The sequence below is a fragment of the Passer domesticus genome, chromosome 7, assembly GCF_036417665.1.
Source record: "Passer domesticus isolate bPasDom1 chromosome 7, bPasDom1.hap1, whole genome shotgun sequence".
NCBI classification, from domain to species: Eukaryota; Metazoa; Chordata; class Aves; order Passeriformes; family Passeridae; genus Passer; species Passer domesticus.
Genome location: NC_087480.1, coordinates 60,259,889 through 60,284,200, shown reverse-complemented (window position 1 = coordinate 60,284,200; position 24,312 = coordinate 60,259,889). Strand labels below are relative to the sequence as shown.

The 24,312-nt window shown below is 45.5% G+C and overlaps 2 protein-coding genes across 21 annotated transcripts in view; one reads left to right on the top strand and one right to left on the bottom strand.

The window, feature by feature from the left end:
- Positions 1–24,312, top strand: part of DOCK7 (dedicator of cytokinesis 7) — a 102,074-nt gene that overhangs the window by 43,485 nt on the left and 34,277 nt on the right. For all 20 annotated transcript variants that reach the window (XM_064429087.1, XM_064429086.1, XM_064429095.1 and 17 more), the window contains 8 exons: positions 15,431–15,548; positions 16,267–16,337; positions 17,058–17,196; positions 17,370–17,471; positions 17,716–17,802; positions 18,594–18,825; positions 20,128–20,292; positions 22,089–22,258. In XM_064429087.1, the coding sequence (XP_064285157.1) occupies positions 15,431–15,548; positions 16,267–16,337; positions 17,058–17,196; positions 17,370–17,471; positions 17,716–17,802; positions 18,594–18,825; positions 20,128–20,292; positions 22,089–22,258 (1,084 nt within the window). The remainder of the gene's footprint in view (positions 1–15,430; positions 15,549–16,266; positions 16,338–17,057; positions 17,197–17,369; positions 17,472–17,715; positions 17,803–18,593; positions 18,826–20,127; positions 20,293–22,088; positions 22,259–24,312) is intronic.
- On the bottom strand, positions 168–15,449 carry ANGPTL3 (angiopoietin like 3). The gene is made up of 7 exons (XM_064429117.1): positions 9,448–15,449; positions 8,206–8,316; positions 7,314–7,431; positions 6,507–6,623; positions 5,256–5,351; positions 3,448–3,708; positions 168–1,712 (listed from the first exon to the last, which is right to left on the bottom strand). The coding sequence occupies exons 1-7, from the start codon at positions 9,934–9,936 to the stop codon at positions 1,531–1,533; spliced, it is 1,374 nt and encodes a 457-aa protein (XP_064285187.1). The 5' UTR covers positions 9,937–15,449; the 3' UTR covers positions 168–1,530.

Sequence of the window (24,312 nt, the reverse complement as noted above, 5' to 3'; positions counted from 1 at the left end):
TAATCTTTCTATAACACAATCCAGGCTGGGACCAGATTTCTTTACATTATGTACCATTATTAATTTAAAGCTTTTTCACAGTATCTTTGAAGACATTACATGGCTGGGTGGAATTGTCTTCATCAGCTGAGTAATTTCACCAACTTAGCAAATCCTTTATTTAAATTTAGATACAAACCAGGTTTTTATAAATCAAAGCTTGCAAGAAGGGTTTAGTTGAGTTCCATATCCTGTATTTTGAAAAGTCTCAGCCATTTATTTGTTTGTCTATTTATTTATTGGACAGGTAATTTAACATTACAGTAAACCAGTACAAATAAGCAACACTGCATGATCTCATCTCTGTTACAAACCCATGAGAAGGAAAAGGATTTTTTTGCAGCATTTCTGTAATTGACACATTCTGTTCATGGGGTTTCACTCTGACAAATGGCAACCAAAACCATTTCCTGTGCTGAGATAAAAAACCCGCACTGTACAAGGGTTGGGGAAGATAAACAAGTCAATATGACTCAGGGAACTGCAGGACTGGGGTTTTGTCAGTCAGCACTTCCAGGGCCAGCCCAAGGCTGTCACTCCGTGTTCTGCAGCTGAAGTTCAACATGTGAGTGTCCCCAGGAGCTGGACCAGCCCTGTCCCATGGGTTGTGCCTGCTGGGTTTGTGGGGTGGCACCCTTGACCCCATTGGAGCAGCTGTTCCCTAAGTGAAGGTGTTTTGGTGTGTGCTCACTTGGTTGTTTATTTAATTCCTTAGCTGGTTGGACTGAAAGGTCACAAAGGCTTGGCTCTGATTCATTTCAGGTGAGGAGAGCAGATCTCTTCCTCCTTTCAGTGAAGTTTGGCTCCTCACTCGCAGTGAGCAGCCCCAGCTGTGCAGGTGCCCTGTGGGATCTGTGGGATCCAGAGGAGCAGGATCTGCTCTGCCCCCTGTGTGTGACACACCTGCAGAGCTCCAGAGAGCATGGATTTGCCTCAGCTGCACTCCTGGAAAACTGTCTGGAAATACCCAGTGCCCTAAAACGAGGAATTACCCATCTTTAATTTGCTCCTAAAATATTCCACAACAAAAACATGAACCAAGCATTCAGATAGTTACTTCAAGAAACAAAATTTCTTTTTGTTCCCCCTAAATGTTTTCCATAGGGTTTTGCCAGCCCTTTGTTACCAGAAAACACTTTTTGTTTTCCCTACTACACAACCCAGAAGGGAATGCACAGCCTGAAAACCCATTCTCCCAAACAATATTATCCAATATGTGACAGGTTGGCTTCTAGGCATTAGAATTGCACTGTGGGGAAGGAAAAGCTCCACAAAAAGTTGCAGCATGTTGACATTGGGGCTTGAAGGAATGACAATACTCACCAGACATTTTGTAAGACCATCTCAGATGCCTCAGGTTTATGTTTTGGAGAAATTCCATGCAGGGCATGGATTGGGTCATGGCATCTGTTGGTAAACACAGCATCAAGTCCTTTGGTGTGGTGAAGTTCATTGTGCTTGTTCTGAGTTAAAATGCAGCAGGTTGAGCACTCAGTCAAAGCTTTTCAAGTCTGTTGGGTGGATCATTATTTTGGTTGACTTGAGCAGGTAGTATCTTCCTTTCTTAGGCTTCCAGTACAAACCTTTTCCTCTGTCCAGCCTTCCCCTGGACCTTGGCGTGACGTAGTTCCCGTTCAGGTTGGTTTCCTCACACTCACTGTGCCACCAGCCTCCTGAGGAGAAACGTGGCCATGTCAGTCTGTGGCAGAGCAAACAGCTCCTCCTTGCAACACAGATCTGCTTTAGACCCTAAATTCCAGCTAAACTGGCATCTACCCAGGATTCCCAAATCACTGATTTGTTTGGGTTGGGAAAGTCCTCTAAAGTCACAGAGTGCAGCCATTCCCCAGCCCTGCCAAGGCCACCACTGACCCATGTCCCCAAAGGCCACACCTGCCTGGTTTTAAATCCCTCCAGGGATGGGGACTCCACCACCCTGGCAGCTGTGCCAGGGCTGGAGAACCCTTTCCATGAAGAAACTTTCCCTCTAATCAATTTAAGTCTCCTCTGGTGTCACTTGGGGCCGTTCCCTCTGCTCCTGTCCCTGTTCCTGGAGCACAGCCCTGTCCCCTCCTGGCAGGAGCTGTGCAGAGCCACAAGGGCCCCTGAGCCTCCTTTGCTCCAGGCTGAGCCCCTTCCCAGCTCCCTCAGCTGCTCCAGACCTTTCTCCAGCCCCATTCCCTTCCCTGGACACGCTCCAGCCCCTCAATATCCTTATCCTGAGGGGCCCTTCCCTGGACATCAGATGCCCCTCTTGGCATTCTTTCAGGCATCCACAATTTTCAAGAATGCCTAGGATAATGTACAAAGAGTTTGATGCATGGAGCAGGTGGCTGGAGGACAATTTTGTATCCTGTGCTTTAATCATTTAATTGCTCCTTCAGTTGTTTGCTTTCTGCTATAAACTGGCAAACATAAAAGCTTTGTAAATCAGAGATTTACAAAGAGATTAAGGGTTCTTAATTAAGAACCCTTTAACCAAATTATCTCCAAGGAGAAATGGCCTCAGCCTTGCATCTCTTGCTCTTTGGAGAGTGATTATATTGTGTGTATATGACAAGCAGCTAAAATCTGCCTTTGAATGGAAACTCACTCATTATTAGCTTTTGGGTTGTAGCCTAAATGGAGTTAGAAGTCAGTTTGTCTTTAAATTTTTTGCAAAAAGGGATCAAACAACCCAGCCCGGGGCTGTCACACCAGGCCAGGCATCAGAGGAGGAACAGCCCTTTGCTTCAGAGTTTGGAATCTCATCCTGGGGTTATTTCAGCCTGTGCTGCCTGTTCTGTTTCTGGTGTTGGTCATTTGCACAGGAGGGCCGGATTAGGTGGGGTATTGGGAAGAAATTCTTCCCTGTGAGTGTGGTGAGGGGCTGGCAGAGGTTGTCTGGAGAGACTGTGATTCCCCATCCCTGGATGTGTCCAAGGCCAGGCTGGATGGGGCTTGGAGCAACCTGGGATAGTGGAAGGGTTGAAACAGAATTCACAGAATCACTGGGTTGGAAGAGACCTCCAAGATCATCGAGCCCAGCCCAGCCCCAGCACCCCAACTCAACCCTGGCCCCCGTGCCACATCCAGGCTTTGTTAAACACCCCCAGGGATGGGGACTGCACCACCTCCCCTGCAGCCATTCCAGAGCTTTATCACCTTTCTGGAAAAACCTTTCCCTGATCTCCAGCCTGAATTCCCTGGGTGCAGCTGCAGGCTGTGAGCTCTGGCTGTGTCAGTGCCTGCAGACAGAGCCCAGCCCAGCTGAGCACAGGCACCTTTCAGGAGCTGTGCAGTGCTGAGGGCACCCCTGAGTCTCCTTTTCTCCAGGGGAGCACCCCAGGATGAGCTCTGAGCTCCCAGCCCTGCCCTCCAGGGTGCAGTGCGGGTGGGGCAGAGCAGCTGCCGTGCCCTGGGCCGTACCTGGGTGGCTCTGGGGACAGCTGGAGCTGCTGGCCGTGTCCCCGGTGGAGAAGCGCAGCTGGGCGTGCTCGGGCAGCGCGTTGGGGATGCTCCCCGACATCCTGGACAGCTGCAGGGTGAAGTTGGTGCTGGGGCCCCCCAGGCTGAAGCTGTACTCGATGTGCCTCCTGTTCCCTCTCCAGTCCTGCAGCTCGATCCGCAGCAGGTAATTCCCCTGCTGGGTGATGGAGTAGATCTTCTTCAGGCCCAGCCAGAATTCCTCTGCAAAAGTGGAGGGAAGAGATGGTTTTAGGGATAGCCTGCAGGTAGTGTGTGTGAAAATACAGTATTTAAAAGGCTTTATTAATTGCTTTAATTAAATCAGTGATTTGAGTCTTGGGGACTGTTGATCTTTGCAGAGGTCTGCTGCTACATTCTTTTTGTTTACCTCTGCTTAATTGCACACTGATGATCAATAAAAGCAAGAGTTCTAAATGAACTGGAGCTTCCCCCTTTAAGTTTCCCACCTCGTGTGGAACTCTGAGAGGGAGCTGGAGACATTTAAGAGGTGTGTAATTGGAATGTGTGACAAATGAAGCCAGTGACATACATAAAACCTAATGGCAATTGTTGCATTTTGGGAGGAAAGAGCTGCAGAACCAAACTGGGGTTTCAACACCGTCCTGTACAAAGGGAATTTTTCTTTTGCTGGAATCTCTGATCATTAGTTTAATTGGTTTCATATATTATATTCATTAAGTAGCTTATTACCAGTGCAGGTAATTGCCACATGTACAAAGTGGGGCTGAATGTGAGTGCCAGGCACACAGCTGGCATTTAAAGCCATAGAGCACAAGATGCTTGAAGAAAATACTCCCTAATTTCCAGGTTAGGAGCTGTAACCTGGTTTATTTTATCACCTCAGAAGGTGCAGCAGAGCACTGAGGAGGACACAGCTGAGAGCAGTGGAATTCTCTGTAAGACCCAACACTGCAAACATTTGGCTGCATCTTGGTGCAGTATTTGGGAACTGGGAGACCAATCAAGGAGCCACTAAAGCATCCAGCAGGATCAGATAAACTTCACAGCTGGAAGTCTGCCTCAGCTGGGAGCTCCTGTCCCAAAGCTGAGGGAAAGGTTGAGATACAGCAGCTCTTTATATTATAAAAGATGTGGAAATAAGTCAATATTGCTGCTCACCTTGGCAAGGTTTAGATCTTTGCTATGCTTAGAAAGTCAGACTGTTTCCCAAACAAGAGGTCACTCATCTCATACAAGAAAAACAAGGAGAAGATTCTGGATGAGGAGGCTGTTGGGCAGCACTTGGTGCTACAAATTCTTTGGAGTTGATGATTAACAGGGGAATGTGGGTGTTTCCTCACCCTATCCAGCCATGGAGGGGATTGGCCACTCTGGAGAAGCCTGAGGCATTTGCTCTGGGGAGCACACGCAGCCTTGGGCTCTCCTGAGGCTGGAAAAATTGATGTGGTTTTAGGGGTAACAGGATTGCAGGAAGGCAGAGAAAGTAGTGACAGCAACTTTGTGAGGGTCTGCCTTTGTGTGTATTTGAAATGCTTTGGGAGGTGCTTTTATAAGGAGAGAAATCTTGATGAAGTAGTGTTTAAAGCATTCTGGCCTTGCTTCAGTTTCTAAACACACATTTGAAGGGATGTCTTTGAGAATTTCACGAGTTATGTGTTCTAGTAAGCACTTCCTGCTATTTCCAATAAATCAGTCAGCTGCTGTTTGCAGGTTTAGTCTGCTTTCCTTTCCATAAAAAGATTCAGCTTCTCAAATCAATTGATACACATAAAAAAAGGAATATTTACCATTGAGGTCACCAAAACCATTTGTGTAGGCATCCCAAGTTTGGTTGAAATCCAGCGATCCATCCACTCTCTTCTGGATAACAGTCCAGGATGTGCCTGTGAAAAGGGGAAATAAGTCACAGCTTGGCCTTGGCCTCATTCCCTGTCCCTGAGTGTGCTTTGGGCTGCTCTCATTTTGGGGTAGAATGAGTTAATTGAGGTCTTGATGAAGGGAATTCAAATGAGCCCAACTGGAGAGAGCCCAGGACCCTTCAAGTGTCCTTGGCCACACAAGGGTGGCTCCTCTCACAGAATTATTCTGTTGGGCTGCCTTAACTGGGTTTCACTTGTTTATGAGGGCTGAGAGACAGAGAAATTGATAAAGAAGAGATAAGAGGAGCCCCAGACATTGGCTCAGAGTGCTGATAGTGGCTTGCTGCTGGCACAGCTCCGGGGCAGGGCCGAGGTGCTGGGGCTGTGTCCAGGCTGCAGCTCCAGGGGGGTCTTCCCTGAGCCCAGGTCATGACACCCTCACTTCAGCTGCTCCAGCAAATGTCAGCAAAGGAGCTTTTTGCAGAGGGCAGCCCTGGGAGTTGTGTTTGCACATCCAAACACGTGAGGTGGCCCCACATGTTCCCCAGCTCTCTGAGGCATGGGAAGGGATGTGGGGCAGGCACAGAGCACCTCTGGGGGTGCAGAGGAACCAGGGAATGAGGGAGCTGGCCAAGCTGTGGGTGATTCTGGTGACAAAAGGAACAAATTTGGGTTCCTTAGGAAGGTGACATGGCACTTGTGTTCCTGGCTGCTGAGCCATCCAAATGTGGCACAGGAATCCTGTCCCAGGACTCACTTCTCTGGGTGTTTGGCACAGCTCAGTCTAAAGCACAGCCTGTTAATGAACAAAATTTTACTTTTGTAAAAGCAAATTATTTGCTTTTCTTTGGGAAATGCATTCATGGTTGCCCTGTAATGGGTTTTATAATGACCATTTTCATTGCCTAGCTAAAGGGGTTTGGGATTTGGATATCCTTAATTTATGTCACATGACTGAATGTCCTTTCCTCAGTATAAACAAGAGAGCAGTAAAGAATGAGAGTAGTGATAAGATATTTCAGGATATGGGAAACCTGATTTAGAGCAGACAGGCCACTAAGAGAAGTCAAGAGGATACATAAATCATAAGTTTTTGTGTGCTTTGGGAGAAGACAAAGTTGTTTGGCTTAGAGGAAGATATTTCTGTGAAAATTAGACTGTTGCTGGCACAGCTCTTACCAAATTTCATTTCACAGTAGACATTGAAAGCTTCTGAGCCGTTGGGCTGAATGGTGTAGACCCCACTGGCCTGCACCCCGCTGTGGTAGAGGGCAGTGCAGTCAGCAGCAGCAGCACCTGGGGAGCAAACAGCCTGTTAGAAATCCTGCTTGGGCTGTGCTGAGCTGAGGGCAGAGAAAAAAATGGGAATGGTCATACTGGTAATTCCATTTTGCAATAAACATCATGGCACGGGCAGACTGCTTTGGGCATAGTAGTGCAGCTGCCAAGGTGTGCATAGGTTGTGTTTTTTAAGTTAGGCAGGGTTTTAGTTTGGAGCATTTTGGAAAGTTTCTAAGGCCTAAGACTAGACTCTGGCAAATGGGCTTTCCTACCCCTTGTAAAGTTCCTAGTAAATACCATGCTCACTGCAACACTTCATCAGTGCTTTCAACTTCAAAGAAAGGACTCCCAAATCTTATAATTAGCCAGTGTGAAGGAAATGAGTTCTCTGTTCAGGCTCCACAAGATAGGCATGGGTGAAAGCATGGTCACAGCATGTTTACAAGAGGGGAACGGATCCTGTTACTGGATTTTTGGACATTGTTCCTGTGTGTCACCCCAGAGACAAGTACAGCTGGAGTGGGGCTAAATAGATAATGACATTTTTTCCAAAGAAGGAAATCTAATTCCTTCCCACAGCCCAGTGTATAACATGAAAAAATTCTCCTTTTAGTCGTTGGCTCCTACAAAACAATCCAGGGCTGTCCCAGGGGGTGGTGGGAAGGCAGCACATGCTGTGGTCACATCTCAGGGATGGGGTCTCACCATCAGCTCTGTATGTCCCAGCCGTGGGCCTGTGCACAGCAGAGGGGATGGGCTCTGCTTCCTGCTGCTCCCCCAGGAAGGAATTCTCCAGCAGCTCCAGCAGCTCGATGTGGTTTAGCTGGAAGAGCCATAATTACACTGTTAACTTCCCAGGGCTCTGGAATGATGAGGTTCATGGACCAAGACAATGTCATGCAGAGAATAATTTTTCTTGAGAGTGTAGCCCTGTGGAATACCCAATTTACCACATAAAAATAACTGCAGCTCCATGCTGGTGGATTTCAAGTGTGGGATTGCTGTGCCACTGCTATGACAGGGTAGGATTCATGAGGGGGGGAAATGACCCCTTCTCTTGTGGTGCACCTTAATGGGCAAACAGATTTAACTTATTTAATAATAATTTTTAATGGGCAAACAGATTAGCTTATTTCCTCAGGTGACATAACTTAGACAAATAATACCAACAGCTGAGGAGGACAGAACCCACAGTTCCTTAGGCTGAAATGCATTTTTCTCTCAGAACAAATTAAACCTGATCATGCTGGTTGTGCTGTATTACAGTGATACATGTTGGACTTCCATTCTGGAAGTGGATTTTGGAAATTAAGAAGGAGGTAGAGAGCAATGAGACTTCCAGACCAAGGGAAGAGCAATAACGTGATAGATATAAGAGGAAAAAAACCCCAAATGAGCAGTCAGAAATGCAGCAGCCTGGTGTTGAGAGACAAGGTCTCAAAGCTGCACTGCAGCCTCTCCCAAAACAGGTACCTCAGAATGGTCCCCACCTTCCCCTGCACCCCAAACTCAACAAGGGGAGCCTGCCCCTGGCTGGGAGCCTCAGCTCCCTCAGTGTCAGGAGAGATGGAAGGACGAGCAGGGGTGGTTCCTGTACCTTGTCCTCCAGCTCCAGGATCTGGTTGTGCTGCCTGTCCAGCTGCACGTGCTGGTCCTCCACGATTCTCAGCAGCTGCTTGATGTCGTTGTCCTGCTGCTCCACAAAGGCCTGGGCACAGGGAGGGGAGGATGGAGGAGGGTTAGGAGCAGCAGAAGACCTTCTGCAGTGGTGCTGCCTCTGTAACTCTTGTCCTGGGGCCAGTTTTGAGAGGCACAAACCACTGAACGTTCACTTCCTTTTGAGAGGCACAAACCACTGAACGTTCCCTTCCTTTTCCAGAAAATCCTAGAATATCCCTAGCTGCAAGGGGCCTACTAGGATCATCAAAGTCCATCTCCAAGGGTTTACCTACTTTGCCTCTAAATTGAAACATTTCTTTGCTTCTGGAGCAAACACCCATTTTTTGGAGATAAACTACTGGCAGCTTTATAGACTCTTTTTAAATGGCTGTTTTCCTTCCCTTTTCACATCCAGAACAATTATGTTCTGTGGAATCGGCCCTTGATTCAAACTAGATATATGGCACTGATCAAAAAAGGGAAAAATTCCCAGCATTTAGGGTATCAGCTTGGGATTTCAGAGATCAGGATTCATCTTTTTGCTTTGACACAAACATCCAGTATTTTCCCATACAAAATGCTTAGCCTTTTTATACTTATGCAAAATACAGTTGATATTTCCTTTTCTATAGAAAGCCTTATACCCACCTAACTGCTTGCATGATTAGCATATTAATTTTATTAATATCTGTAGGGTTCTTTGGTTCTGGAGGTCCTACAGGTGCTGTACATGCACCTCTCAAAGGTTTAAGCTCCTTTTTTCTACACTGAACAGACAGTGTAGAAAATTCCTACTGGATTGATTTGGGATAAGTTGGTGATGTCCAAACCCATGGGCTTGAGAATCTTATAATTTTCCTGATTGCAAAACTCTTTTATCATTATGATGACAAAATTCCTTACAATCGATTTGCAAATCAATACTGAAAATAATACAGAGCTTTATAATTTCACAATTTTTTCACTGATTTCTCTGGAGAATTTTACTGCAAAATTAACATTGTGTCAGAGTAAGAGAGTGATTTTTTTAAGATTATTACAGTGATTTCTTTCTCAAGAAACCAGACTAGTACTCCAGTGAGGAGCAAGGGGAAGCATGAGCTTCTGTTGCACAATTACTGATGATGGCATTGCAGTGTATTTTGGCTCAGTGTGTCAGGGCCTTTTACAAGTCACTTACTTTGAGTGAAGAAATTTCTTTTGTCTCTTGCACCGAAGGCTGGAAAATGGCCAGTTTGGTGACCTTGTCCTCCAGTCCCCACACTTGCTCCTGCAGCTGGATTTTGTTTTGGATGAGGTCTTCAATCTTCAGGTTCATCTCCTGGGAGAGGTTCTTTATCTCCTCGTTGTTGATTTGCAGCCTGGCCGTGGTTTGCCGGAGCTGTTCTTCTTCCTCCTTGATTTCGCTGGTTTGCAGGGAGAGCTCGTAAAAGGACCTGTCAAAAATGTAGAGTTTCTGAAAGATGTCATTCATCTGCCCCTTGGTCTTGTGGACAAAGTCTTTGAGGCCGTGCCCCAGCTGGAGGAGCCCATTGGCCAAGATTCGGACATCGTCCAACATCGCAAATCTCGATTTTGTTTCGGGAGATCCGGCCGAACCCACGGAGAAAAAATCCTTGTCAGCTGCAGCTGGGAGAGCCAGGAATAGTAAAACTGGAATGATCTTCATGTTTGCTGCTCTTGGCTCTCTTTGCTCAGGATGCAGAGGCTTTTCCCAGTGACAGCTCGTGCTCTGTGGCTGTTCTGGGTTGCAGAACTTGATCTATTTATACTCCTCTTCATTTTAGGAGAGGCAGAGCAGCGGGTTGATCATTAAGCTGTGTGTGTTTGAACGAGTGTAACCCCTCCTGAATGTAGGTTGGTACCTGGGAAGATAAAATTGAGAGACGGGCACGTTGCTGATTAAACTGGTTCTGAACTTTTCCATCTGCCAGGCCTGCTGGTGTAAAACGTTATTGATGACACGGTGTTTCTCACACAGCTCTTTTTAATAGGTTAATTGTGGGTCATAATCTCGGTGAGGGCTTAAATTGCTCCTTGTTTGTGTTGTTTGGTTCCCTTTAGTGCCTCAGGAGTGCGAAAGGATTTTACCATGTTTAAGAGTGCTGGATGTTCAGGTTGTGAAGCTCCTTGATGAGCTGTGGAAGGGCAAAATATTCCCAGATGATTCACACAACTTGATTTTCATCTCAGGCCGTTTTCTGATGTAACTCATTGTGCTGCAGTGGATTTACTTGTCATCGAGCCCAGATTAAGTGAGAAAGAGGGAATTAGGTCCAGAGATTGCCTGGATGTGATTCTGCTGTGTTAAGGTTTGTGCAGTAATTTACACCATATAAAACTTATTTTTTAAGAGCTGCTTTGCAGAGGTGGGTGAGATAAATAATAACTCACTTGCATTTCTCACCTTAGCATTCTTTTTGCTGTTTAAGATTCACACTGCATACAGAAAGGCTGCAAGTGCTCTGAAATAAATGCCCAGTTCTGCAGTGGGTCTCTGCATGGAAACATGGGGTTTTTGGTAGTGTGAGTCAAAGGTATTTCTCTTTCTGGACTCATTCATAGCAATCCAAGAAATCAAAATCAAACATTGCGCAATGTGCTTTGGAGAGTTTTCAGGTTTTTGCTAAATTCTTGTATGTTTAGAAATTCTTCCCCTGGACTTTTTGTTGTGTTGTTGATGTACAGGTGCACGTATGATATGAAGCATCCATAGAAAAAAAAGTTTAAAAAATGAAATTTTTACCACATACGTTGAATTTTTTGTGTGCTCAGAGGTTGGTAATACACAGATAACCTTCCCATTCACAAATAAGTACTGTGAAAGTATTTTAGATCTCACATTAATTGCTGGGGAATATTTTGTGGCAGTCTGGTTGGGATGAGAGTTACTGGGAGTATCTGGAGTATGGAAAAAGAGCAGAAGCAGGGAGATGATCAGGCCCAGCTCCGGGCAGAATAGGGATTCCTTCAAAAAAACAATTTTGAATTGTTTCTCTGGCATCTGACACAGGGATTTTGGGCTGCAAAACTTGAAGAACTGGTTATAAAATTGAAAAAAAAACCAAACCCAAAACAAATGTATAGACATTCTTCAGTCCACTTCACAGTACTTAAGTGGCTCTGGTTTTATGTGGTTTCAAATGAATCATTTTCTTTTTTAACTATTTAATGCAAGAAAACTTTCTGGTTTATTTTGAATTCTTCCTAACCCCATCACCTCCCAAAAATCTTTCTTCTTGTCTTAGTCTTCAGAAAAATATAGGGAGTTACTGAAGAAATAGCAATGACCAAGCAACTGGGATCAGACATTCTGCCAGGTTTCTACAGCTTGTGTCCCATGTGCTGCCTGTGCTGCTCAGGCAGACACTACCTGTGGGAAAGGTTTGTTTTCCAAAGGGAAAAGGCAGCCAAAGGCCTGATGTCAAATATTAATGAAGCACTAATTAGCTGCCAAGCACGTCTCCATATTAATGCCAAGGCCATGAAGTCAGGCAGTGCTAAACTCACTACAGAGCACCCCTAGATGTCACAACAGTCCCAGAGTCCAGAAGAAAAGTGGGACACAGAAAAGCAGAGAGGAGGAAAGCTTCTGGCATGACTAAACCATAAAATTCAAGAGCTTTGGAAACCCTGAGAGGGAATCCTGCCTCTGAGAGTTGTCAGGAAAAGATGTATAGAACAAACATGATCCTGAAGATCTTTCATGCACCTGGGTGACCCAGATTATATGGGCTTTAAATGTTTTTTATAGTAGGAATAAAGCAAAGGAAAAGGTCTCTGGGTTTTACTGAAAAGGGAAATTTTCATAATAAGAAAATTCATTCATAGAATTTTCATTGTAAGAGTTAGGAGCAGCTCTTAATGTTTTAATACCTTTGTGAAGGATTTTGCAAAATGGCTGCAATGATATTATATAAATATTTAGTGTATTTAGAGGAGTGCCTGGTGCCATTATTTCCATGGCTTGGGAAGCCTTTGCTCTTTAGCAATTTATTTTATGGAAGTAGAAGTACTTTTGAGATCTGTTTGAGATAATAGGATAGGCATTGCATATATTTGGCATGGCATTTTAATAAAAGCTCCAAACACAAATCCTTTAAAACTCCTGCCTGAAACTTTGATTGATAGAAATCAAGACATTTATAATGTTCCTGTCATTTTTTCAGCTATCAGTCCCTTTCCATGGCTGTGTTTAGACAGGAAGATGTGAGGTTTTTAATGATGTGGGGTAGAAGAGAGGCTGGGAGAGCTGGGGATGGAGAAGAGAAGGCTTTGGGGAGAACTCAGAGCTCATTCCAGTGCCTAAAGGGGCTCCAGGGCAGCTGGAGAGGGACTTGGGACAATGGACTGGAGGAGATGGTTTTAACCTGAAAGAGAGACGGTCTATATGAGATTAGATACTGGGAATAAATTAATTTCTGTGTGGGTGGTGAGGCCCTGACACAGTTTGTCCAGAGCAGCTGTGGCTGCCCCATCCCAGGAAGTGTCCAAGGACAGGTGGGACAGGGTTTGGAGCAGTTTGGGACAGTGGAACGTGCCCCTGGCCATGGCAGGGGGTGGAATGATGTGATCTTTACATCCCTTCCAGCCCAAACCAGGGTTCCAACCTGACTTGACCAGTGCTAAGGTCAAGCAGGATTTTTCCATTTGGGATCACATTCTGATTTGCCAGCTGGGCATTTTTTTTCCCCTTTTTCTATGTAAGTTTTTCACAAAGGGAAGATGCCTGTAATGGGAGGCTGCCTGAACAGGGGGAACATCCCCTGTCCCCCGTTGCAGTGGGATCTGTGCATCTCAAATCCCATAAGAGCTTCTTCCCAGTGAAATGCCCTTTAATGAGGGCTTGAAAAGCAGTGGAGAGGGAACAACCTTCCCCCTTTCCTCAGCATAAATCAATCCTTTGCATAAGCCTGCCTTTAATATAGGGATCCTGTAGGCTGGCTTCACAAATACCTTAAATCTTTCTCTTAAGCACTAATAATACTTAATAAAACTTTTATGAGCAAGGTACATTTTAGAGTAAATTTTCATATCCATTTTCATTTTAAAAGAACATCAAGCAGCAAATGTATTCATGGCAGAACAAAGTAATTTAGGAGAGTCACAAAAATGGCCCTGGCCCCCTCTGAAATAGTAGGAGAGCGTTGATTTGGCAAAGTGACCAGTGGGGATGGGATTCCAAAACTTAATTCACCATGAAGGACTTGAGAGGGAAGAAATTCCCACTTGCCTGCTAAGCTTATTCCTCTGCCTGCAGGGGTGAAGCAGAGCCTGGTTCATGAGGCTGCCCCAAATGTCCCTGGAGCTGGACTGCTCCTGGGGAATTCCTTAGGATCAGCACTGGCTGTGGCTGTGTAGGTGGGACTGTTTGGGGAGCAGCAGGAATTGCCATCAGAATGAAGGCCTTGGGTGGGATTCATTGGCCAAAATCTTGTCATTAGTGCCATTTCAGGCAGCCAAGGGCAGCCTCCCTCTGCAGCTGCTGCTCCAGGAGTGTGTCCCACCAGTGCAGGTGTTTTGGAAGCTCCTGGCATCTAAAAGGCACCAGGTACCTTCCCTGAGTTACTGCCCTCCTGAGAATCCAAAAAAGACTCTTTTTGTTGCCAACCTCCTGCTGCCAGCACTCGACAGCAGCTGTTTTATTACACCTTAAAAGTTGTCCTGCTGTGCTCCTCACTTCACTTCTGAGCCCATCTGGCATCTGTTGTCTCTGTGGGACAAGGAACAGTTGGAAACCACTCACAAATTGTGTTCAGACCCACGGAACAGTTCCCAGAGGGAAGGGAACCTCTTTTTCCTGTTGCCTCACAAGCCGGGGCTGTTAGTTCTGCAGTGTTTGGGCAGAATGCAGCGTGCCAGTCCTTCATCCCTGGGAGCTGGAGGCAGCTCTTGAAGCCCTCCCTGAGCTCCCGTGGAACCATCCCTGCTGGATCCCCTGGCTGGAGCTGCAGGAGCCAGGCTGGCCAAGGAGGATGGTGCTGGTGTGCTGGGCAGGGCTGTGTGGGAGGTGGAATGGGGATTTCCAGGCTGGCTTTTTAAAATATGTGTAACAATTTGTTTGGCAGCAAAAGAACATTCATTTCCTCTAAATAACTGAGTGTTGAGGTGGAACAGTCTGTGAGGGATGTTGCTTTTTTTTTTGTCTTTAAAAGAACATCAAGGAGCTTTGTGTAGATCTAAATTACTTGCGCAAAGGACAGGTAGGGGTTTGTAGTGGACAGTTTTGCTGATGAAGTGTGAATCCAACTTTCACCTTGTTGGCAAGGGCCCAGCAGGGCTCGGAGGACAGAAAATACTGCAGAATTTTGCATCTCTCATGGCTATTAAAGTAATCAGAGACTTGGAGAATGGGACTGGAAGGGGTTTCCAGGATGTGTCCCCTGCCCAGCGAAGGTTGAGGTTGTTTTTAAACCCAGCTGGCGAGTGTCTGCCTCACCTGTCCTGAGAAACCACCAGAAGATGGAGGTTTCACACCCTCCAAGGCAATTTGTTCTACTGCTTAAACTCTCCTTACAGCCAGAACATTTTCCCTTGTGCCTCACCTAAATCTCCTGTGCTGCAATTTCCTCCCATTATGTCCTGCCACATTCCCTGTGGATGTGATGAGCACTGTATTACTTCAAATTTTGAAACAGTTCTTTAGCTACCTGGGAGTGTTGTCATTACCTGAAGCTACATGTATCCATTTGGTTTAATCCATTCTCAGAGCAGAAATGTAACCTGAAGTTATCCTGATGTCAGGAGATTTAAAAAAGAAAAGAAAAAAAAAAGGGACAGGCCACAAGAAGGAAGGTATTTAACAGAAACCAGCTGCTCTATGTTGAGCAAATAAAGTATATAAAGTAGAAGTAAATAAAGCTTTTCTTTCCACTTGAACTTCTCAGATTGTAGAATCACTGGGAAATTTTTAGATGGATTTTCCAAGTACCCTTCCAAACAAGAACTGTTTCGAAATATGATGAGAGTTTAAGAATGTATCTTGATGTCTGAAATAAGGGGTCAGTCATTACCAAAGACAAATTGTTTTTCTGGGTGTGCACTGCATCTGAGAGAAGAGAAAATGTCAACCCCTTCACTGTGAGCCTTTCCGCAGAGGTTTAAATAACAGCATTAATGAAGGTGTGACCCCTCTCATCACCTGCTGCCTTTGTCTCTTGCAGGAACCTCCTTTACGTGTATCCACAGAGCCTTAACTTCGCCAACCGCCAGGGATCTGCCAGGAATATCACAGTGAAAGTGCAGTTCATGTATGGAGAGGATCCCAGCAATGCCATGCCGGTGAGGGGGGCTCTGTGGGAAGGGCAGAGCACTGCTGGCAGGCAGGAAACCCCTGCCTTAAAACCTCACTGAAATGCATTTCAAAAGAACGAGTACAGAGGAATAGAAAATGGTATTTCAGAGCAAAGAGTGCATTTGTGTAGAGTTTGTGAGGTAACAGTAGAGCAGCAGGAATTTTAACGTGTGATTATTGATTGTAAGGGTGGTGAGGCCCTGGCAGAGGTTGTCCAGAGAGATTCTCCATCCCTGGAAGTGTCCAAGGCCAGGTTGGATGGGGCTTGGAGCAACCTGGGCTAGTGGAAGCTGTTCCTGTCTCATTCCTGAGATGGGATTTAAATTCCCTTCCAACCCAGCCCATTCTGGGATTCTGTGTTTGCAGCGGACACTGCTTGTGGTTGGAATAGAAGCTTTGTGTCCATGACAAGAATTAAAGGTGACAGCTTTGTTCAGGGCCAGCAGTGATCCCCACTCAGAGAGGATCTGTGCAGGGGTGGTTCCAGGGCAGTTCTTCTGCCATGTCTGTGTCCATGTGTCACTGGAGTTGTTGCAATTGTGCCTTTTCAGTGACTGAGTGAAGTGCTGCCTGTAAGTGAAGGGGCAGGGAGCAAGCTGGAATGGGTGCACAATAAATGGAGCTCTAAATATTTCTGCAGGATTATGGAACAAATTCTTAGCACAGTTTTATAGGGGTTCTGTGTTTCTTTTCCTCTTTTTGCAGGTCATCTTTGGCAAATCCAGCTGTCCTGAGTTTTCCAAGGAAGCGTACACAGCCGTGGTGTATCACAACAGGTAAAGCACAGTGTGGAAGTGCAGTTACTCACCAGTGACTGATGTTAATTATTTAACAATCAGTGTCTGGACAGCACTCACAGTGACTGCAGTGCCAGTTGATGCTGTCCTTAGAGTTTTGTGACAACTGGGAGACAGAGTCTTTGTTTGCTGTGGTACAGATCAGCTTTGTGTGATCCTGAGCACGTAGCCCAGCTCAGCAGATGCTCCAAGTACAGCTCCAGTCAGCAGTCATGAAGATTTATGTTCCAAACTCACGGGAGCAGGTGCCCCTGTTGTTTTCTTGGAGCCTTTTAGACATTAGGTGCAGATTGGAGCTACTTGGTCCTGAAAATAATTCCCTTGCAGCTGGGGTGAGTGGTGCTGAATCCAGCAGGAACGCTTTCCTGGCTTTGCAGCTGTGCCAGGGAGAGATGTTCCAGGGAGAGATGTTCCTGGGGAGATTCCTGTCCTGCAGGTTGGGCTTGTGGCAGTGTCCACATTGAGACAGGAGTTTATTGCTCATATGGTTCAGAGTGCCTGTGTGAGGAGAGGGCTGCTGCCCATTTTTTTGTGGATTATAAGTTTTCCCAGTCCTTTGTGATCAGAAAGTGAGCTTTAATCCTTTGGGATAGCCCATACACTCCCTTCCCTGCAGATCCTTTAACTCAAAGGGTTCACTCAAGCACAAGGTAGCAAAGCACTGTGGGTGACTCAGCTGAGGCTCTGCTCTCTGCACAGATCTCCTGATTTTCACGAGGAAATCAAGATTAAGCTTCCAGCCACTTTGACAGACCACCACCACCTGCTTTTTACTTTCTACCACGTCAGTTGCCAGCAAAAACAAAACACACCCCTGGAGACTCCAGTCGGCTACACCGTGAGTGTCTTTCCATCCTTACATTTTTCAGCACAGATTCATTCAAATGCATTTGCTGGCTCTTTGTTTAGCATCCCTGTGAACTCATATCCCATTGCAGACCTTGGGAAATTGGCAAAAGTTCAAAGAAAGCCTGAAGAAATGTGTGTTTTGTTGTTTTCTTCTCTTTGCAGTGGATCCCGATGCTGCAGAACGGCCGGTTAAAGACGGGTCAGTTCTGTCTCCCTGTGTCCCTGGAAAAGCCACCACAGGCTTATTCAGTGCTTTCTCCAGAGGTGAGCTGAGCTCTGCCTGCTGAAAACCAGCAGAATACATGTGAGAAAAAATGAGAGGATGTATGTGTACACATCTCTGTGTGTGCATTTATTTATTTCTTAAAAACTGTTAAATTCAGACAGAATTTTAGTGTTTGTGTGTAGCTATGTGTGTGTGATCTGACCAAAATGAATGAATTTGTAATTAGCAGAGCCTAAATTCTGCTCTCTGTCACATCCTCTCTCATTCTTCCTCAACCTGCAGGTTCCTCTCCCTGGGATGAAGTGGGTGGACAACCACAAAGGGGTTTTCAATGTGGAAGTTGTTGCTGTGTCATCCCTCCACACTCAGGTGGGTGTCAAGAGCAGTCACTGGAATAAAATAATCTTCTGACAGTTGAAACACTGTCAGAGTTGATGCTGTGAAGGGTGTAACAATCCCTTGTAGTGAAATTGCAATCTCATTTTCAGTTCTGAGCCAGCACACCTGTTTTTCCACATTCTGCTGTGAGTATATTTGAGAAGTTCTGCTTAAAAAGATGAGTGGTTTGGCCTTAATTCACAGGGGAGTGAATGGCCAACAGTGCTGTCAGCCTGTTGTGTTTGATACAACAGCTCTAACACAGCCCAGGCAAATAATGTTTTCTTGTTCTTGTTTTCTTATTCTTGTTTTCTTGTTTTTTTGTTCTTGTTTTCTTGTTTCTTCTTCTCTTTCCCCTCCTCCTCTTTTGCTTCCTCCCTGTATTTTCCCTCTGTCTGCCTTTGATCTGAAAATAAAGATGACACTCATTTTGTTTAATCATTTCAGCTTTTGTTTTATTAATTCCCACTGTGTCATTTTGATGGGGTGTGTGTATTTTATTTGTGCTGTAAGTAGTAATGTGATTTTAGTGCATTTTTGTCTGGTTTGTCTAAGAATACACAGTCTGTGGGTCCTCTTAATTTTACCTTGATGACCTTGAAAGTAGAATTAGAATTAAATATCAACAGATCTCTCAGAGATGTTCAGTTTCTGCTAATTTTGTGAGATTAAATGGCCAGATAGAAAAATGAGGGCGAGAACCCATCCATGAGACACAAATCCATAGAAAATGAAGATATTTTGGGGATTCTTGCTGATTATTGGCTTTTTGCTTGTTGTAGGACCCTTACCTCGACAAGTTCTTTGCACTTGTCCATGCTCTGGATGAGCACATGTTCCCTGTGCGAATAGGAGACATGAGAATTATGGAGAACAACTTGGAAAATGAACTGAAGAGCAGCATTTCAGCTTTAAATTCCTCTCAACTGGAGCCGGTAGTGCGATTTCTTCATCTCCTGCTTGACAAACTGATCCTTCTGGTAGTAAGACCTCCTGTCATTGCAGGCCAAATAGGTATTTTATTTAAGTTTTATAGAGAATTACATAGCTGAAAGTTTGACACTTCCAATTTTATCATATTTATGTAGAAGTAAAAAAGTCCATTTTTATGCTGTATTTTAGTGCCACTAATATACCAAGTGTCTCCCAAATAAAACATGCTGGCATCCAGATCTGGGGTGATATACACAGGAGCAATATTTAATATTTAATGGAAAGCTTCTAAGAAGAACTGGGAATTTGGTGTCCAAATTGAGCCACGAGAAAAAGAATCTGATTTTCCTGAATGCTCAGCATGTTTTTAGCACTGGAGCTTGTTGAGGTGTCTCCATCCTGACAGAAAGTAGGGGTTTCAACCTTACTGGTCACCTTGGAAAATCTGGAAGTAGGAAAATACAGATGCTGCATGTTCCTGTTGTGGATCTGATACTGCCACCATGAATAATCCCTTCTTTTGCTCCCTGTAAAGGGCTAAGCTCTGGCAGTACAAAAAAACTCAAGTTTAAGTCAGGATTAGATCCTTAATATTTAAAATAGCAGTTTTTGCTGTTTTTTTTAATAGGAAACCTGAGTTTGGACATGGTGGAATATAAGGATCTAAGACTGCTTCAAAAATATTTTTGAAAGTATTTTCTTAGTTGTATAAATTATTTATTTAAACTTTATGGGAAAGAATTTAGCTGCATTTTTATTTTATATTTTAATGTTCTTTCACTCTTTGAGTGTTCTGTATTGGTTTAGTTGGTTTGTATGGAATATTATGGACATTAGTGACTGGATTTATTTAAAATAAGATTTTCATTCTCTAGCTACTATCTTCTTCATCCTTAATTTTTCTAGAATATCTCCTTCAGTCTGTGTGTAGTTTTTTGTGCTCATTTTCAGAGCAACTTTTTTCCCTCAGCAGAATGAAATTGTTCATTTGATACAGTTTGTATTTTGGCTAAGACTTAAATAGAGGAAATAATTAACTGAGAAAAGCATGGTAAATATCCAAAGGGTATTATTCATCAATTAAACAGTGACTTGCTCTTGTTACCATTGCAGTTGATGACCAAAGTTGGACTGGTTCCAGAAATGGAGCCTAAATTAATTAAAGTTATTGTTAATAAAAGTGGCAGGTGATTACTGGAGCGGCTGACCTGTTCTCAGGCTGGTCAGACTGGTTCAAACACCAGGCTCAGCTTGGGATGAGAAATGCTGCTAGGCTCTGAGAAGCTCCACCATTTACCCTGTAGGAGGTGGATGAACAGCACATTTAGGATTTCCCCTGGTCCTGCTGCACTCTAAACCAAACTCGTCCCTTTTTGCTTTCAGTGAACCTGGGCCAAGCATCTTTTGAGGCGATGGCATCGATCATAAACAGACTTCACAAGAACCTGGATGGCAACCAGGACCAGCATGGCAGGAACAGCCTGCTTGCTTCCTATATTTATTATGTTTTTCGCCTGCCCAACACCTATCCCAACTCACCATCACCAGGTAGCTCTTCTGTTTTTCATTTTATTTCAAGTTGGGTAAATGAAAGCAGAACCACTTGCTGGCAGGTGCTTCTGAGTACCAACTGTGTGGCTGCTTCCCTGCAGGGCTCTGTTATTAATTTGCCAGTGTAACCACTTAAAAGATGAGTTTAATTACTGTTAGTTGTGTCAGATTCAATTATTTGATTATTTTAAATAAGTGTCACTGCTGAAGGATCGTGAATTATGGGAAAAAAATGGATTTTAGGGTTTTTTCTATGAGACAGCTGTGATGAACTCCTGGACTGTCATGTTTCCCAGTCTCCTTCACAAGAACTTTTATACTTTAATCCATTTCCAGCAGAAAGTTTAAACACTGGCTGGATAGAATAGATATCCAAAGGGTATTATCCATCAATTAAACAAAGACTTGCAGTTGATGACAGAAGTTAGGCTGATTCCAGAAACAGAGCCTAAATTCATTGAATATATTATTTATATAATATTTTTACGTATTTTAATGCATGTGTATATATATACACATATGTACATACATACATATATATATATATACATATATATATATAACATGTTTTTATTTTTATGTATACATATAAAATATAGACATATTTAAAGCCAGAGTGCAAAATACTAGAAAACACATGTCTGGGTGCAGGAGAGAAATAAATTAGTCCCAGCTGAGAGTGAGGGATGGGAAAGAGATGGTGTGAGTGACAGCCATGGAAAACCAGCTTTTGGAAGGAACATCCATGCACAGAGTGGGGAAGCTCTGAGAGCTGTTGGGAAGGTTTTGTACCTAAAATTGTGCCCACCTTGAGTGTGAGATCTGGAAAACATCCTGTTAGCTAAAGACAAGCCCACAGAGAGCCTCATGCTTTATTGTGGATAAAACATCTTTGTATTCCCATGCTGGAGTGACTGGGCAGGCCTGGGTGTCCTGAGGGGGTCTGGGTGATGGAGGATGGCCAGAGTGACCAGGCAGGTGAAGCCTGGGTGTCCTGAGGGGCTCTGGGTGATGGATGGCCAGGCAGGGCTGGTTGTCCTGAGGGTGGGGAATGGCCAGACTGGCCGGGCAGGGCTGGCTGTCCTGAGGGGCTCTGGGTGATAAAGGATGGCCAGAGTGACTGGGCAGGGCTGGGTGTCCTGAGGGTGAGGGGTGGCTGGACTGACGAGGCAGGAGAGGCCTGGGTGTCCTGAGGGGGTCTGGGTGATGGAGGATGGCCAGAGTGACCAGGACCAGGTTGTCCTGAGGGGATGGCTGGTCTGACTGGGCAGGGCTGGCTTGCCTGGGGGGGTCTGTGTGAGGGGTGACCACACTGACCGGGCAGGACTGGGTGTCCTGAGGGTGAGGGATGGCCACACTGACCCACAGCAAGGGGAGGCCTTGCTGTCCTGAGGGGCTCTGGGTGAGGGATGGCCAGGCTGTCCTGAGGGGCTCTGTGTGAGGGATGGCGGGGCTGTCCTGAATGGCTCTGTGTGAGGGATGGCCGCACTGACCAGGCAGGGGAGGCCTTGCTGTCCTGAGGGGCTCTGGGTGAGGGATGGCTGCACTGACTGGGCAGGCTGTCCTGAGGGGCTCTGGGTGAGGGATGGCTGCACTGACTGGGCAGGCTGTCCTGAGGGGCTCTGGGTGAGGGATGGCTGCACTGACTGGGCAGGCTGTCCTGAGGGGCTCTGGGTGAGGGATGGCTTCACTGACTGGGCAGGCTGTCCTGAGGGGCTCTGGGTGAGGGATGACCAGACTGTCCTGAGGATCTCTGTGTGAGGGATGGCCGCACTGACCCGATGTCCCCGCAGGTCCCGGCGGCCTGGGGGGCTCGGTGCACTACGCCACCATGGCCAGGTCGGCCGTGCGCCCCGCCAGCCTCAACCTGAACCGCTCGCGCAGCCTCAGCAACAGCAACCCCGACATCTCCGGCACCCCCACCTCGCCTGACGACGAGGTGCGCTCCATCATCGGCACCAAGGTATGTCTGTCCTGCCCTTCCTGCCCTGCCAGGGACCCCTCAGAGCCCCAGCACCTCCCGGTCCTTCCTGAGTACCAGGGAAGGGCTTGGGGGTTGTCCCAGCCCCTCCTCAGCCCTTTCCTGGCTGTTGCTGGTGGCACCACAGGAGCGCCACTCCTTGGAAATGTCTCTGACTTTTGGAGCCATCCTGGAGTGCTGCTTCCACAAGTGTGGGGGCTGAGGGCAGGAGTCCTTCTGGATTTGTCTCCTCCTCACTTTTTGCACGGCCAGCAGCCAAATCCTGAACCTAGCTCTATTGTGTCTCCCCAAACCTTGCACCCTCTTACCCCACTCTTCCCTCCCAACCCCAAACTCCCTCCTTTCCTCTGCATTCAGCTGCTCAGGTTTCTCTACTCCTCGTGTCCAGAGCGGGTGTCTTGCACACAGCAGGAACATTCCTGCTCCCTGCGTGGCCCAGAGAGGATTTGGGATGCCTGGTGAGAGGCAGAGTCTGGCCAGCTGAGCACAGGGGCACTGACTCCCACATGACTGCCCAGCCCAGAAAGTGACATTCCAGTGTAGGTGCAGAGCATCCAGCATGGTTGTGCTCTGGCTCTTGAAGAAAGAGTAAATTCAGTACATTTCAGTAAATCCATCTCCTCTGCTGACTTCTAACTGCACAGAACCACCACAGTCCCAATCTGAGCCCTTCATTTTATGCCTAAAATAGGTGGGATGAGCCAGGACAAAGCAGTGTTGGTAATTCCCTCCCTTGAGAGGGGTACCCGAGCTGCTTTGGGGTTTCCTCTTTTCTTTTTTTAAAATATTCTTCAAACTGTGATAACTTCATCAGTGTGAGACTCTTTCCCACCATGACCTTTCACTCTTCCAGCACAGGTGAATTCCTGAGCCCTTTCAGGGAGGCTGATTAATTTCCTTTTGAAGTTTAGGGAGCAAGGTTGTTACCACAACCACCATCCTGACCAGACAGGCTTGATATGGCTGATGCTGGGTTTTATAAGAGCAAGAAAAACACAATTTGAGGAAGAGGTACCAATTTTAAATGAATAGCAACATCATTTGCTGACCAAATAAGAGGCTGAAGAATTGTGGGTAGGCAAATGATTTTTTCTTACATCAAAGTCTGGACTTAGAAGTCTTGAAATATTTTAAAGACCACTTCAGTATCTTGCTAATTAAACAAGCCTGACCTTTTGTGAAATGCCACAGGCACTGATGTGCATATGGAATTTACCCAGGCTATCAGAAGTTTAACGTGTGCTGGCTTGGTGAATAATGTCACAGTACAAAATGAAGAGAGATTTTCTTCCAGAGGTGTACTCCAGGCGTTAAAGGAAAACCTGTTCCGTGGATAATTGTTGAGGGAAAAGTTTCCTTTAGGGAAGTCTGAGCATCAGGAATTAACCTCAACCTGGCTATATACAGACTTTTGGTTGAGTATAATTATTTCTGTTTCTTAATATCAGTAGACAAAAATAATACACTTCTTGAGATGCTGACATGAGTAAAAGGCTGCAAAAATCCCTGTTGTTTCTCCAAGTAATGGCTTAAGGAATATTCCCAGATAGATTCTAATTTGAGGTTCCAAATCACAGGAAGTTTTCTGCCTTAAAACAACTCAGATTTCGTTGTTTGAGGGAGGTCTTCAAAGTCCAGTCTTGTGTTATTTTTTTATTCTAATGTAAGGTATTTGGAGGTGTGGTATAAATGCTTTAAGTCTCCCTTGTCACCTTCTTACTTCATTTTGAAAACTCTTTACAGGATTTGGAAGATTTCTGTTTATTGTCACAGTAGAGGAGGTCTTAGGTCTGTCACTTGTTTTGCCATCATTTGTGAATTGAAGCCATGTAAATTTTATTCCCTACTAGAGAAAATGTATTAAATGTCTAAAAAGACATATTTAAAGTGATCCTGGAATGCTGGAGATGTGTTGGGAAAAACCCAGAAAACATTGTGGGGTTTCATTGCTCTGCCAGTGGATTTTCACAGATGGGGGTTATGTTCCTGCACAGATCCAGCTGCAGGTTAAACCCCAGGGGCAGCACAGAATTTAA

Coding starts and splice junctions, on each gene's coding strand:
- ANGPTL3 (XM_064429117.1), bottom strand. CDS start 9,936: ATGAAGATCATTCCAGTTTTACTATTCCTGGCTCTCCCAGCTGCAGCT. Junction 7,432..8,205: donor TCCTGGAGCTGGAGGACAAG/GTACAGGAACCA, acceptor TGGCTCTTCCAG/CTAAACCACATCGAGCTGCT. Junction 5,352..6,506: donor CTACTGTGAAATGAAATTTG/GTAAGAGCTGTG, acceptor CCCTTTTCACAG/GCACATCCTGGACTGTTATC.